Source organism: Delphinapterus leucas, chromosome 8 (assembly GCF_059928025.1).
Source record: "Delphinapterus leucas isolate spDelLeu-1000000601 "Yukka" chromosome 8, BTC_Dleu_Yukka2, whole genome shotgun sequence".
In the NCBI taxonomy this organism is placed as follows: domain Eukaryota; kingdom Metazoa; phylum Chordata; class Mammalia; order Artiodactyla; family Monodontidae; genus Delphinapterus; species Delphinapterus leucas.
In genome coordinates this window covers 4,649,409-4,665,740 of record NC_143136.1, presented here as the reverse complement: position 1 = coordinate 4,665,740, position 16,332 = coordinate 4,649,409, and the positions used below count along the sequence as shown (strand labels likewise).

At 39.1% G+C, this 16,332-nt stretch overlaps 1 protein-coding gene across 1 annotated transcript in view; it reads right to left on the bottom strand.

Annotated features, from left to right (window-relative positions):
• The window catches only part of DRC11 (dynein regulatory complex subunit 11), a 169,403-nt gene that overhangs the window by 53,221 nt on the left and 99,850 nt on the right, over window positions 1–16,332 (bottom strand). Inside the window, exon 12 of the mRNA XM_022568051.3 lies at window positions 3,201–3,253. Coding sequence (XP_022423759.1) covers window positions 3,201–3,253 — 53 coding nt within the window. The remainder of the gene's footprint in view (window positions 1–3,200; window positions 3,254–16,332) is intronic.

Here is a 16,332-nt window from a genome sequence, read left to right as displayed (position 1 = left end):
TAATAAGAATTATCTTTGGGCATCTGAGACCAGCTATGACTCCTGCAGTCTGCCCTTTCATCAGCCTTCATGATGGCACAAATATGAATTAGAAATTACACAATAATAGTAACGTAACAGGGCCATAATTATATATTCAGTTAGCGTCTGCAAGCTGTAGTAAATCATCAATTCTTCACGAAATTGACATTTCCTTTTAACTCCATAGCATAATAGTTTAAAAGAAATATCTATAAAAAACAAAGGCTTATAATGGAAATCATTTTAATATGAAAGACAAAATATTATAATTTTTTAGGAGGATGTTATACTCTTCCATAGTGTTTACAGATGACAAAACCTCTTCTCTAAGGGGGCCTTGGGTATGTAGCCAGCATAGTGGTAATTTATACTACTTGAGGAAAAGAAATGGAGATAGTATCCCACTTAATGAATGAAACTCCCAATGAAATTAACTGGGGCTTGGCTTGCTGGAATTCAGATAGATCATGCTCAAATACGGTGCAGCAGAGTCCTTCGAGATGTTTTGTCTTTTCCCTTTTCATTTTTAGGGGCCTGATGCTTTGGTTCAACCCCAGTCTTTCTTTAGACTGAAGAATTGTAAATATAACTATTTTTAAACTGTTCTTTGATTGTTCAATGATCCAAGTTAGTGTGATTAAAAGAGGCTCAAGAACATCAGTGAGACTCAAGCCAAATACCATCGGGATAGATGTTAATTCAATGACTCCAGTCTTTGGTTGACTGAAATTTTATTCTATCAAATATATTTAAAATAGTGTGCCCTCAGCTGAGAATTAAGAAAGTTTTAATTGTAATGGAATTTGGGATGACAGTATCTGACCTATGCCAAGGCAGTATCAACTGCAGTGTTTTGACTTGAATATTCGTTTAACATAAACATATGGGTAAAATATTAACATAAAATTGTATAAGATTCTCTAAAATAATCCAAACCAAATATCTTAAGACTCCGGGAACACAAATCTATATTTGGATCTTTCCAGTGAAATAAACTCTTGCGACAGAATAAAAAATTTCAACTCGAAAACTACCTTATATGGCTACCTTTTATGGCTGAGCCAGTTTGAAAGCCCTAGGCCCCCTTTTGTCTGGGCAGCCAACCTACCAGCCTGGGGCTGCCTTGAGTGAACAGAAAAGCATCATGCCCAGGAATGGTCAGGGAGGAATCCCAAGTTGTAAACTAATAATAGATCATCCTAGTCCTTAACCAGGAGGTGGCTGAGAAGAGATGGTCCCTTTCTGAGCACGGCCATGTACAGTGACCAGGAAGGGATGAGGGAGCTAAGAGTGATAAATCTCTTTAAATTGATTTTTCAGGAGGCCATTACAATACTCAACAATAACAATCCCTGTGAGTGGCAGGGAGCATAAAATGCTGCTTGAATACCTTGACTGTCAACACACTGTTGAGTAGTTTTGTGACGGGAAAAAAAATAAAAAAATAAAAAAATAAAATAAAACCACCTTATAAACTATGACAAAAATACTGATTTAAGGTTCATACTAACTGGATGAGAGAAACGTAAGTTGTCTCACAGTGTCTTGGCAGAGAACTAGCCCATTTACTGAATCCCACTTAATGAATAACACAGAGTCTTTAAAATTAAAATGAAAAGTCTTCCAGGAATAGGATGATCAGGTATTTCTGTACTTTGGGGTGTAAAAGTGAATAAAATACTACTGGTCTTTCTTCATTTCACTAGAGAACTGCTGTAGCTCATTTATAATAGTTCGACTGTAAAGAAACCTATGCAAAGAACACATTCACGGGCTAACAGACACGGTCCATGAGCCACGTGTGTGCTCTGGGTTGTTAAAGCAGAATTGTATTCAGTTAAGCGACTCTCTAAGTGCAGAGAACGTGAATAGATAACTTTTACTTAGTGGTCAGCTCATCGTGGCAGATTTGGGTTTAGCTCTGGGTGGTCACTCAATAAGACACTTAGCAGCATCTTCTCCTCCTGAAAGACTGAGGTAAGGACAAAGGAGAAACGTGGCATGTGAAAGTCACTGAAAGACAGCAGTGGCCCTGCGGGTAGGCAGGGGCTGGACCTTCCTCCAGGGAAGGGACTACAACATCCCCCCGAGGAGGCGTCAGTGTTGGTGCATCGGTAGATGGGCTCCTTCCCAGGAACTGGGCGCCTGAGCCTCAGAATGCTGACCAGGCAGCGGTCAGCCAAAGCTCTTGAACTTGAACTTTTGTGAGGAAGCCTGCAGCTCCTCCCTCTAGCAATATCCCGTGGGAGCCTTTTCTCCTCAGAGCCAAAGCCCACACCAAGGCTGGGTGTCTCTCCAGAGGCTGCCTGCCAGGGCCCTGGGTGTGTGCACCAGCTCTGGGGTGCTCCGGTCCCCACTTCTCCTGTGGATGGTTCCAAGCTGGCTTCCTCTCTCGTGGGTCTCCTTTCAAGCAGAGTTTGGGACTGTTATCAGCGCACCCAAAGGTGAACAAGGGAACACCCCAAACAGGGAGCAACACCTGTTACCCATTAACAAACCCATGGGAAAAAAGGTATACGTTCAAAATGATTTCTGACGTTCATTTCCTAGGGATTTAAATTAAATTCCTTGAAAATGTTTGAAAACCTAGGCCCTATTTATTTCCAATATTAAAGCACTGAAGGCCATTTCAGCTTAAAAATGAGCATTTATAATTATTCGTTAATATCAAAGTTCAGCCAATGAGGCTTAAGGAAATGGAAGTACCCTTTCACAATGAGACAAATCCTCACCCTTTCCTTCAAGGAGCACTTATGAAGGGCCTCAGCGGGCCGGGCCCAGGGGCGGGCATGTAATATGAACGGTCTCTGCCCTCAAGGACTGCAGTCTCAGTGTTCCCTCAAAAGCTGTAGCAGGATGCTATTTTCTCAAAAAACTTTCTTGAGAACCCCATGAATTTTAAAACTTAAAAAAAGTCACACGGCCTTAGAAGAGATGGGGCCTGAGTCTGCCTCCCAGGCCCCGCCTCTCCACTGCATCTCCCCAGTCGAGGATGCTGGCCTGCGTGCAGGACTGCAGAGAGGTCTCCTTGCTTTCCCCCACCATACTCTTCCAGGATGAAGGGGTGTGGTGTACAGAGCAGTGGGGGGGGGGGGTTGCCTTTCCCAGACCAGGCCGAGGACTCAGGCCATGTCCTATGCTCTTTTCTGCGGTGCCCCCCACCCGTGTGCACCCCTCACCTGTCAGCTGTTGGGTCTTTATCCTTCTTCCCCACTTTCCGTTTTTTGTCTTTCTGGAAGAAAATGGAAAAAAAACCCCATTTAGTAAAAACAAGCTTTGTGTAAACAAGAAAAATGAGCTCTAGAAATTAGCTAAGGAAGCTGATTTTGGGTGGTGGCGTAGGGGAATGGGAGGTGGGAAGTCAATCACGGTACATGGAGCTGCAACACTTACTTCATGAACATAGGGACTGGCAGGTGAGGTGGCCACCCGGAAACCTGCATGGACTGAGTCCCAACAGGCCCTGAGCATTCTGGTTCTTCTTCTGGGCCCTGGCACGCTTGCTACAAAGGATGAGAGTGCCGAGTGCACAGGCAATCAAGCTGTGCTTTTCTTTGGTATCTGATCACCTCTCTGTTAGCATCAGGACCCGAACCTGGAGCCCAAAGAGTGAGGCAACCATCCAACTTTGGTTCCCAAAGGCTTTGCACTCAGATCCTTGTGCCAGCTGGAGGGCAGTGCTCAGAACGTGGTCCGTTAAAGCAGTGCTTATTGCTGCACTGTTCTGCCTAAAATATCCACCAGTGGGCTTCCCTGGTGGCACAGTGGTTGAGAGTCCGCCTGCTGATGCAGGGTACACGGGTTCGTGCCCCAGTCCGGGAAGATCCCACATGCTGCGGAGCAGCTGGGCCCGTGAGCCATGGGCGCTGCGCCTGCGCGTCTGGAGCCTGTGCTCTGCAATGGGAGAGGCCACAGCAGTGAGAGGCCCGCGTACCGCAATAAATAAATAAATAAATAAATAAATAAATAAATAAATAAATAAATAAGTAAAATATCCACCAGTACCTCCCCACTGCCCACAGGATAAAGTTAAAATTCCACAGTCTGGCCCCCTATCTTCCTTTGTTGTCTCATCTTCTATCCCAGGCCTTCTCAGGTGACTCTTGCTCCCTATCATTTCATTCATGCTTTCATTTATTGTTTTTATTGCAGCATAATGTACATAAAGTATACCCACATCAGGTTGATTAACACTTTACATTTAATTTTTACATATAATCATATAACTACCACCCAGCTGAAAATACAGAACATATTTTCACCATTCCTGAATTCTCTCTCACACTGCTTTCCGGTCTGTAGGTAACCACCACTCTGACTTCTCTGGGGATTCGCATTGCCTGTTCTTGAACATGGAATCTTACAATATAAACTCTTTTCTTTTAATTTAACATCTTTATTTGAATATAATTGTTTTACAGTGTTGTGTTAGTTTCTGCTGTATAACAAAGTGAATCAGCTATATGCATATGTATATCCCCATATCCCCTCCTTCTTGCATCTCCCTCCCACCCTCCTTATCCCACCCCTCTAGGTGGTTGCAAAGCACCGAGCTGATCTCCCTGTGCTATGCAGCTGCTTCCCACTAGCTATCTATTTTACATTTGGTAGTGTACATATGTCCATGCCACTCTCTCACTTCGTCCCAGCTCACCCTTCCTGCTCCCCATGTCCTCAAGTCCATTCTCTGCATCTGTGCCTTTATTCCTGTCCTGCCCCTAGGTTCATCAGAACATTTTTTTTTTTTTAGATTCCATATATGTTAGCATACAGTATTTGTTTTTCTGACTTACTTCACTCTGTATGACAGACTCTAGGTCCATCCACCTCACTACAAATTACTCAACTTCATTTCTTTTTATGGCTGAGTAATATTCCATTGTATATATGTGCCACGTCTTCTTTACCCATTCATCTGTCGATGGACACTTAGGTTGCTTCCATGTCCTGGCTCTTGTAAACAGAGCTGCAGTGAACATTGTGGTACATGACTCCTTTTGAATTATGGTTTTCTCAAGGTATATGCCCAGTAGCGGGATTGGTGGGTCATATGGTAGTTCTATTTTTAGGTGTTTTTTTTTCCACTTATTTTTAGTTTTTTAAGGAACCTCCATACTGTTCTCCATAGTGGCTGCATCAATTTACATTCCCACCAACAGTGCAAGAGGGTTCCCTTTTCTCCACACCCTCTCCAGCATTTATTGTTTGTAGACTTTTTGATGATGGCCATTCTGACCAGTGTGAGGTGCTACCTCATTGTACTTTTGATTTACATTTCTCTAATGATTAGTGATGTTGAGCATCCTTTCACGTGTTTGTTGGCAATCTATACATCTTCTTTGGAGAAATGTCTCTTTAGGTCTTCTGCCCATTTTTGGATTGGGTTGCTTGTTTTTTTGATATTGAGCTGCATGAGCTGCTTGTATATTTTGGAGATTAATCCTTTGTTAGTTGATTCATAGGTCCCATTTGTTTATTTTTGTTTTTATTTCCATTTCTCTAGGAGGTGGGTCAAAAAGGATCTTGCTGTGATTTATGTCATAGAGTGTTCTATGTTTTCCTCTAAGAGTTTTACAGTGTCTGGCCTTACATTTAGGTCTTTAATCCATTTTGAGTTTATTTTTGTGTATGGTGTTAGGAAGTGTTCTAATTTCATTCTTTTACATGTAACTGTCCAGTTTTCCCAGCACCACTTATTATTATTTTTTAACATCTTTATTGGAATATAACTGCTTTTCAATGGTGTGTTAGTTTCTGCTTTATAACAAAGTGTATCATCCATACGTATACATATATCACCATATCTCTTCCCTCCTGTGTCTCCCTCCCTCCCACCTCCCTATCCCACCCCTCTAGGTGGTCACAAAGCACCGTCCAGCACCAGTTACTGAAGAGGCTGTGTTTTCTCCATTGTAAACTCTTGCCTCCATTATCAAAGATAAGGTGACCATATGTGTGTGGGTTTATCTCTGGGCTTTCTATCCTGTTCCATTGATCTATATTTCTGTTTTTGTGCCAGTACAATACTGTCTTGATTACTGTAGCTTTGTAGTATAGTCTGAAGTCAGGGAGCCTGATTCTTTCATTTTTCTTTCTCAAGATGGCTTTGGCTATTCGGGGTCTTTTGTGTCTCTATACAAATTGTGAAATTTTTGGTTCATACCAATGGAAAAATGCCACTGGTATTTTGATAGGGATTGCATTGAATCTGTAGATTCCTTTGGGTAGTATAGTCATTTTCATAATGTTGATTCTTCCAATCCAAGAATATGGTATATCTCTCCATCTGTTTGTATCAACTTTAAGTTCTTTCATCAGTGTCTTATAGTTTTCTGCATACAGGTCTTTTGTCTCCTTAGGTAGGTTTATTCCTGGGTATTTTATTCTTTTTGTTGCAATGGTAAATGGGAGTGTTTCCTTAATTTCTCTTTCAGATTTTTTGTCATTAGTGTATAGGAATGCAAGAGATTTCTGTGCATTAATTTTGTATCCTGCTACTCTACCAAATTTATTGATTAGATCTAGTAGTTTTCTGGTAGCATCTTTAGAATTCTCTATGTATAGTATCATGTCATCTGCAAACAGTGACAGTTTTACTTCTTTTCCAATTTGGATTCCTTTTATTTCTTTTTCTTCTCTGATTGCAATGGCTAGGACTTCCAAAACTATTTTTAATAACAGTGGTGAGAGTGGGCAACCATGTCTTGTTCTTGATCTCAGAGGAAATGGTTTCAGTTTTTCACCACTGAGAATGATGTTGGCTATGGGTTTGTCATATATGGACTTTATTATGTTGAGGTAGGGTCCCTCTATGCCTACTTTCTGGAGAGTTTTTATTATAAATGGGTGTTGAATTTTGTCAAAAGCTTTTTGTGCGTCTATTGAGATGATCATACGGTTTTTATCCTTCAATTTGTTAATATGGTGTATCACATTGATTGATTTGACTGTATTGAAGAATCCTTGCATTTCTGGGATAAACCCCACTGGATCACGGTGTATGATCCTTTTAATGTGTTGTTGGATTCTGTTTGTTAATATCCTGTTGAGGATTTTTGCATCTATGTTTTTGCATCAGACATATTGGCCTGTAGTTTTCTTTCTTTGTGACATCTTTTTCTGGTTTTGGTATCAGGGTGATGGTGGCCTCGTAGAATGATTTTGGAAGTGTTCCTCCCTCTGCTATATTTTGAAAGAGTTTGAGAAGGATAGGTGTTAGCTCTTCTCTAAATGTTGGGTAGAATTTGCCTGTGAATCCATCTGGTCCTGGACTTTTGTTTGTTGGAAGATTTTTAATCACACTTTCAATTTCAGTGCTTGTGATTGGTCTGTTTATATTTTCTATTTCTTCCTGGTTCAGTCTCAGAAGTTGTGTTTTTCTAAGAATTTGTCCATTTCTTCCATGGTGTCCATTTTATTGGCATATAGTTGCTTGTAATAACCTCTCATGATCCTTTGTATCTCTGAAGTGTCAGTTGTTACTTCTCCTTTTTCATTTCTAATTCTATTGATTTGAGTCTTCTCCTTTTTTTTCTTGATGAGCCTGGCTAAAGTTTTATCAATTTTGTTTATCTTCTCAAAGAACCAGCTTTTGGTTTTATTGATCTTTGCTATTATTTCCTTCATTTCTTTTTCATTTATTTCTGATCTGATCTTTATGAACTCTTTCCTTCTGCCCACTTGGGTTTTTTTTTAGTTCTTCTTTCTCTAATTGCTTTAGGTGTAAGGTTAGGTTGTTTATTTGAGATGTTCCTTGTTTCTTCAGGTAGGATGGTATTGCTATAAACTTCCCTCTTAGAACTGCTTTTGCTGCATCCCATAGGTTTTGGATCGTAGTGTTTTCATTGTCATTTGTTTCTAGGTATTTTTTGATTTCCTCTTTGATTTCTTCAGTGATCTCTTGGTTATTAAGCAGTGTATTGTTTAGCCTCCATGTGTTTGTATTTTTTACAGTTTTTTTCCTGTAATTAATATCTAGTTTCATAGCGTTGTGATTGGAAAAGATACTTGATACCCTTTCAATTTTCTTAAATTTACCAAGGCTTGATTTGTGACCCAAGCTATGGTCTTTCCTGGAGAATGTTCTGTGAGCATTTGAGAAGAAAGTGTATTCTGTTGTTTTTGGATGGACTGTCCTATAAATATCAATTAAGTCCTTCTTGTTTAATGTGTCATTTAAAGCTTGTGTTTCCTCATTTATTTTCATTTTGGGTTATCTGTACATTGGTGAAAGTGGGGTGTTAAAATCCCCTACTATTATTGTGTTACTGTCAATATCCCCTTTTATGGCTATTAGCATTTGCCTTATGTATTGAGGTGGTCCTATGTTGGATGCATAAGTACTTACAATTGTTATATCTTCTTCTTGGATTGATCCCTTGATCATCATGTAGTGTCCTTCTTTGTCTCTTGCAATAGTCTTTAAAGTCTATTTTGTCTGATGTGAGAATTGCTACTCCAGCTTTCTTTTGATTTCCATTTGCATGGAATATCTTTTTCCATCCCCTCACTTTCAATCTGTATGTGTCCCTAGGTCTGAAGTGGGTCTCTTGTAGACAGCATATGTACAGGTCTTGTTTTTGTATCCATTCAGCCAGTCATGTCTTTTGGTTGGAGCTTTTAATCCATTTACATTTAAGGTAATTATCAATATGTATGTTCCTATTACCATTTTCTTAATTGTTTTGGGTTTGTTATTGTAGGTCTTTCCCTTCTCTTGTGTTTCCTACCTAGAGAAGTTCCTTTAGCATTTGTTGTAGACCTGGTTTGGTGGTGCTGAATTCTCTTAACTTTTGCTTTTCTGTAAAGCTTTTAATTTCTCCATCAAATCTGAATGAGATCCTTGCTGGATAGAGAAATCTTGGTTGCAGGTTTTTCCCTTTCATCACTTTAAATATGTCCTGCCAGTCCCTTCTGGCTTGCAGTTTCTGCTGAAAGATCAGCTGTTAACCTTATGGGGATTCCCTTATATATTATTTGTTGCTTTTCCCTTGCCTCTTTTAATATTTTTTCTTTGTATTTAATTTTTGATAGTTTGATTAATATGTGTCCCGGCATGTTTCTCTTTGGGTTTATCCTGTATGGTACTCTCTGTGCTTCCTGGACTTGATTGACTATTTCTTTTCCCAGGTTAGGGAAGTTTTTGACTATTGTCTCTTCAAATATTTTCTCAGACCCTTTCTTTTTCTCTTCTTCTTCTGGGACCCCTATATTTCGAATGTTGGTGCATTTAATGTTGTCCCAGAGGTCTCTGAGACTGTCCTCAATTACTTTCATTGTTTTTTCTTTATTCTGCACCCTGGCAGTTATTTCCACCATTTTGTCTTCCAGCTCACTTATCCGTTCTTCTTCCTCAGTTATTCTATTATTGATTCCTTCTAGAGTATTTTTATTTTTAAAAGAGGAGTATTTATTTATTTATTTTAAAATTTATTTATTTATTTATATATTTTGGGCTGTGTTGGGTCTTCGTTTCTGTGCGAGGGCTTTCTGTAGTTGTGGCAAGTGGGGGCCACTCTTCATCGTGGTGCGCGGGCCTCTCACTATTGCGGCCTCTCTTGTTGCAGAGCACAGGCTCCAGACGCGCAGGCTCAGTAGCTGTGGCTCACAGGCCTAGTTGCTCCGTGGCATGTGGGATCCTCCCAGACCAAGGCTCAAACCCATGTCCCCTGCATTAGCAGGCAAATTCTCAACCACTGTGCCACCAGGAAGCCCCTAGAGTATTTTTAATTTCAGTAATTATATTGTTCATCACTGTTTGTTTTCTCTTTAGTTCTTCTAGATCCTTGTTGCATGTTTCTTGTATTTTCTCAATTCTGTTTCCGATATTTTGGATCATCTTTACTATCATTACTCTGAATTCTTTTTCAGGCAGGTTGCCTATTTCGTCTTCATTTATTTCATCTTGTAGGTTTTTACCTTGCTCCTTAGTCTGTAACATATTTTTTTGTTGGTTCATTTTTTTTGATGGGTGGGGCTGCATTCCTTACTGGTTGTTTGGCTCGAGACGTCCATTTCTGGCGTTTGCAGGCAGTTGGATAGAGCTGGGTCTTGCTGCTGAGATGAGGACCTCCGGGAGGCCTCACTGTGAGGTCTGAAGTTATCTTTTAATCCAGCTATTTGGACTTGGAGCTCCCATCACAGGAGCTCGAGCCCGACCTTGAGCCCGCAAACTTTGTGGCATGGTTTAAAAAAAAAAAAAAAAAAAAGGAAGGAAGAAAGAAAAGAAAAAAAGGAGCAGTACAATATCAAAGAATAAAAAACAAAATGAAATTAGAAAAATAATAAATATATTAGGAAAAATAAAACTACAGTTGAAACAACTGCAACAAGATAAAATAAAACCACAACAGAAAAAAGGAAAAAAAAAAAAAAGGGTGGGTGGGAAACAAGCCAAAAGGAGAGAACAATAACAAAGTATAAAGAATGAAACAAAATTAGAAAAACAAAAGATTTGTTAGAAAAATAAAAATATAAAAGAATCAACAACAAAGAATCAACAAGGTTAAACAGAACTCCAATCGAAAAGAGGAAAAAAACAACCTCCCGTCCCCTTAGGTGTCCGTGGTCCCCCACCAGTGCCTGGTAGGTGCTAGTTGTGAGGAGATGTGAATTCCGTGTCCTCCTAGTCCACCATCTTGACTCCGCACCCCATAAACTCTTTTAGGTCTGGCTTCCTCCAATCAGTATTACAATTCCAAGATTCACATATGTGGTTGCATGTAGCTATACTTCATGTTTTTCAGTATTTTAAAATTTAAAGTTCTTATTTTGAGATAATGGTGGATTCACATTCAGCTGTAAGAATTGCTATGGAGAGATGTAACCTTTAGTGGGTTTCTCCTAAGGGTAACATCTGGCAGAACTTTCTCACAAGGTCACAGCCATGATCTTGACTTGATACTGATACAGTTGAGATCCAGGATGTTTCAATCACCCCAAGGGTCCTTCCAGTTGCTCTTTCAGAGTAACCCTTGCTTCCCTCCCACAGCCAATCCAGCTTTATTAGAAACCTCTAATCTGTTCTGTTTCTACAGTTTTGTCCTTTCAGGAATGTTCTATCAGCAGAATCATAGAGTATGTTACTTTCTTGCTTTTTATTCATCATAATTCTCAAGAAATTTGTCCAGGTCATTGTATGCATGAATAGTTTGTTTTTTTTTTTTTTATTGCTTTTTCTAGTTTTGGGCTATCATGAGTTGATTAAGGTGCAACAAATGTCTGTGTGTTTGTGTGTGTGTGTGTGTGTGTGTGTAAGTTTTCATTTCTCTGGGATAAATGCTCATGAATGCAATTGCTGGGTTCTATGGTAGTTGTATGTTTTTTTAAGAAATGCCAAATTTTGTGCAGAGTGGTCATACCATTTTACACTCCTACCAATCACGTAGAAGTGATCTAGTTTGTCCCCTGTTATCTTAGGCAATTGGTGTTGCCATTGTTTTTATTTTAGCCATCCTCATAGGTATGAAGTGATTTCTCTGTGGTTTTAATTTGCATTTCTCTAATGGCTAACAATGTTGGACACCTTTTCTGTGCTCTTTTTCCCTCTGTACATCCACTTGGGTGAAATGTCTCCATGTCTCTTGTCCATTTTATAATCGGATTGTTTTGTTTTCTAACTGTTGAGTTTTGAGAGTTCCTTGTATGTTCTACATACTAGCTCGTCGTCAGATATGTGCTTTACAAATGTTTTGTCCCAGTCTGTAGCTTGTCTTTTCACCCACTTAACAGGGTCTTTCACTGAGCAAACAGTTTTAATTCTGATGAAGTTCAAATATTCCTCTAATGGATTTGAGCTTGCAGTGTTAATTTTAAGAACTCTTTGCTAGCCTTACATCCCAAAGATTTTCTCCTATATTTTTTTTCTAAAACTTACAGCTTTACATTTTACATCTAAGTCCATGATCTGTTTTGAGTTATTCTTTGTACAATATGTGAGACTTAGCTCAAGGTTCATTTTTTTTTTTTTTTTTTTGGTCTGTAGATATCCAGTTGCTCCAGCACCATTTATTGAAAAGGTTATCCTTCCTCCCTTGAACGGCATTTGCATCTTCATCAAAAATCAGTCAGGCCTATTTGTGTGAGCCTATGTCTCAGTTGTCTGTTTTGTTTCATTGATCTTCAGTTTAACCCTCTACCAATAGCAAACAGTCTTGATTACTGTAGCTGTATAATAAACCTTGAAGTTAGGTAGATGGATTCTTTTTACTTTATTCCTCTTTTAAAAAATCGTTTTAGCAATTTTAGATTCATTGTCTTTCCATATAAATTTTAGGATAATCTTGTCTATGTTTATAAACTATCTTTCTGGGATTTTTTTTTTTTTTTTTTGCGGTACGCGGGCCTCTCGCTGTTGTGGCCTCTCCCGTTGCGGAGCACAGGCTCTGGACGCGCAGGCTCAGCGGCCATGGCTCACAGGCCCAGCTGCTCCACGGCATGTGGGATCTTCCCAGACTGAGGCACGAACCCGTGCCCCCTGCATCGGCAGGTGGACTCTCAGCCACTGCGGCACCAGGGAAGCCCTCTTTCTGGGATTTTGATAAAAACTGGATGAATCTTGTATATTGATGTGGAAAGAATTGACATCTTTACATTTTGTTTTCCAATCCATGTGCATAGTATGTTTATCTATTTAGATCTTCTTTGATTTCTTTCATCAGCATGGTGTAGTTTTAGCATACAAGTCCTACACACATTTTGTTAGCTTTACACCTAAGTATTTCATTTTTGAGTGATTTTAAGAGATATTATTTTTAATCTTGGTGCCCATCTGTTCATTGCTAGTAAACAGAAATATGGCTGATTTTTATATGTTCCCCTTGTACCCTACAACCTTGCTGAATGCACTTTTTTATTTCTAGGAGTTTCTTTGTAGATTCCTTGAGATTTTCTAAATAGACAATCATGTCATCTGCAAATAGGGACTGCTTATTTTTTTAATTTCCTTTGCTTGTCCTACCGCACTGGCTAGAACGTCTAGCACTATGTTCAATAAAAGTGCAGTTAGTGGACACACTCGCCTTATTCCCAGTCTTAGGAGAAAAGCATTTAGTCTTTCACTGTTAAGTAGAGGGTCAGCTGTAGGTGTTTTTGTAGATTCTCTTTATCAAATCATGGAAGTTCTCTAATTTTTCTGAGAGATTTATCACGGGTGAGCGTCGTCAAATACTTTTTCTGCATCAATTGATATGATCATGTGATTTTTTTTCTCCTTTCGTCTGTTAACATAGTTGATTCCATTGTTGATTTTCAAATATTGAACTAGGCTTGCATTCCTGGAATAAACCCCACTTGGTCATGGTTTATAATTCTCTTTATTTTTGCATTCTATTTGAAAATATTTTAAGAATTTTTGTGTCTATATTCATGAGGGATATTGGCCTATATTTTTCCTTTTTTTTTTTTGTACTGCTTTTGTCTGGTTTTCACTTAAGGGTGAAAAGCTTGTTATAAAATGGGTTGGGAAGTGTTTCTTCTATTCTGGAAATGACTGTGTAGAATTGGTGTTAATTTACCTGTGAATATTTGGTAGAATTCTCCAGTGAAACCATCTGGTCCTGGAGATTCTACCTGGGGAATTGTTTTAATTACAATTTAACTTCCTTAATAGATGTAGGGCTAGTCAATTTATCTATTTCATATTAAATGAGTTGTAGTAGTTTGTATTTTTAGGAATAGTGTGTTCATTTCGTGTAAGTTGTCAAATTTTGTGTGTAGTTGTTTATAGTATCCCTTTATTATTCTTTTGATATCTGCAGTCAGTAGTGATACCTCTTGTTTCATTCCTAATGTTGGTAATATGTGACTTCTTTTTTCCTTTGTCAGTCTTACTAGAGGTTTGTCAATTTTGTTGATAATTTTCAAAGAGGCAGCTCTGTTTCATTGACTTCCGTATTGTTTTTCTGTTTTCAATTTCACTGATTTCTGCTCTTATCTTTTTCTTCTCACTTTGTGGGTTTTTTTTTCTTTTGCTCTTCTTTTTCTAGGTTCTGAAGTTCTGAAGGTGGGAGCTTAGATGATGGATTTGAACTTTTTCCTCTTTTTCTAGTGTATGTGTTTAGTGCTATAAATTTCCCTCTCAGGACTACTTTATTTGTGTCCCAGATTTTTTTTTTTTGTGGTACGTGGGCATCTCACTGCTGTGGCCTCTCCCGGACGTGCAGGCTCAGCGGCCATGGCTCACAGGCCCAGCCACTCCATGGCATGTGGGATCTTCCCGGACCGGGGCACGAACCCGTGTCCCCTGCATCGGCAGGCGGGCTCTCAACCACTGCGCCACTAGGGAAGCCCTGTCCCAGATATTTTTGATATCTTGTATTTTCATTATATGTTTTGAGTTCTCTTGTTTCTTTTTTGTCCTATGAATTAGAAGTGTGCTGTTTAGTTTCCGTGTGTTTAGAGATTTTCTTATTATTTTTCTGTTATTGATTTCTAGTTTGATTCCATTGTGGTAGGGGAATGCACTCTCTGTGATTTCATTTCTTTTCAATATGTCAAGATTTGTTTAACGGCACAAGATAAGGTCCGTCTTGGAATGCATTCTGTGGGCATTGCAAAGAATATGTATTCTGTTTGTTGGGTGGAGTGTTCTATAAATTTCCATTAGACTCTGTTTGTAGATGGTGTTGAGTTCTTCAGTATCCTTGCTGATGATTTTCTGTCTAGTGTTCTATCAGTTCTTGAGAATGAATGTGGATTTGTCTGTTTTTCCTTTCAGTTCTGTTGGGTTTTGCTTCCTATATTTTATAGTTCTGTTGTTTGGTGTATGCACATTTAGGATTAATATGTCTTTGATGGATTGGCTCTTTTATCATATGTAAGTTCTTCCCTGACTTTGATAATTTTCTTGGCTCTGAAATCTACTTTATGTGATACTAGAATAGCCATTCCTGCTTTCTTTTGATTGTTTGCATGATATATTCTTTCCATCCTTTTACTTACAACCTGCTTACATCATTATATATCAAATGAGGTTCCTGCAGACAGCATATAGTTGGGTCATGTTTTAAAATCTACTTTGGTACTCTCTGTCTTTTAATTGATGTGTTTAGACTATTTACATTTAATGTAATTATTGATATATTAGGACTTGTCTACCATTTTTTTGGTTATATTTTTAATTTCTTTATTTGCTTTTTCCTGTCATCCTGTAGGTGACTTGACCATTTTTAGAATTTCATTTGATACTGTTCTTTGAGTGTATCTCTTTGTGTACTTTTCTAGTGGTTGCTCTGGGTATTATATTATATATGCATAGTGAATCAGAGTCTACTCATGTCACATTTTGAGTGAAGTAGAAAAATATTAATTCCCTTTACATGCCTTTACCCATCCCCTGTCATTTGTAATATTGTCTTAAAAATTTCCTCCGCGGGCTTCCCTGGTGGCGCGGTGGTTGAGAGTACGCCTGCCGATGCAGGGGACGCAGGTTCGTGTCCTGGTCCGGGAAGATCCCACATGCCGCGGAGCGGCTGGGCCCGTGAGCCATGGCCGCTGAACCTGCGCGTCTAGAGCCTGTGCTCCGCAACAGGAGAGGCCACAACAGTGAGAGGCCTGCGTACCGCAAAAAAAAAAAAAATTTCCTCCGCATCACTGAGAACCAAGTCAAACAAATGTCATAATTTTTGCTTCAATCAAATAACATAATTTAGAAAGGGAAGAAAAGCCTATTTGCATATATATATATATATATATGTAAATTTTTATTGGAGTATAGTTGACTTCCAATGTTGTGTTAGGATTTCTGGCTTTTCTTGAAAAGTTGGAAGATCTGGCAGGACAGGGTATGCCTTCCCGCCTGGCAATCACTGGCCAGAGCTGAGTCACGTGTGCTGTTTAGTTCATCACAGTCCTATGCCTGCTTCTCTCATTTATGGAACTTGACTGACACTGAAGGCATTTGAGTTTGAGACTCCCGAGGTAGACGATCCTTGGTTATATCACTGAGCACCTGCCACCTCTAGTATTTCTGAAGTACCTAGGAGGTCCATGACATGGAGTGTTTTGTGATTTCATTGATACCCAGATTACCTATATTTTTGGTTACCAAGTTATTTCTTCCTTTCTGATGCTCCAGGTTTTTTTTTTTGATCCATTTTCTTTCCATTTAAAGAAGTTCCTTTAGACATTCTCTCAAGGTGAATCTGCTGGTGAGAAATTCTCTTAGTTCTCCTTCATCTGAAAATATCTTGATTTCTTTTTCACAGTTGAAGAATATTTTTCCTGGGTATAGATTCTGGTTGGCAGTTATTTTATTTCAGCACTTGAAAAAGTATTGTGCCCTTTCTTTCTGTCTCAGTTTCTGGTGTGCAA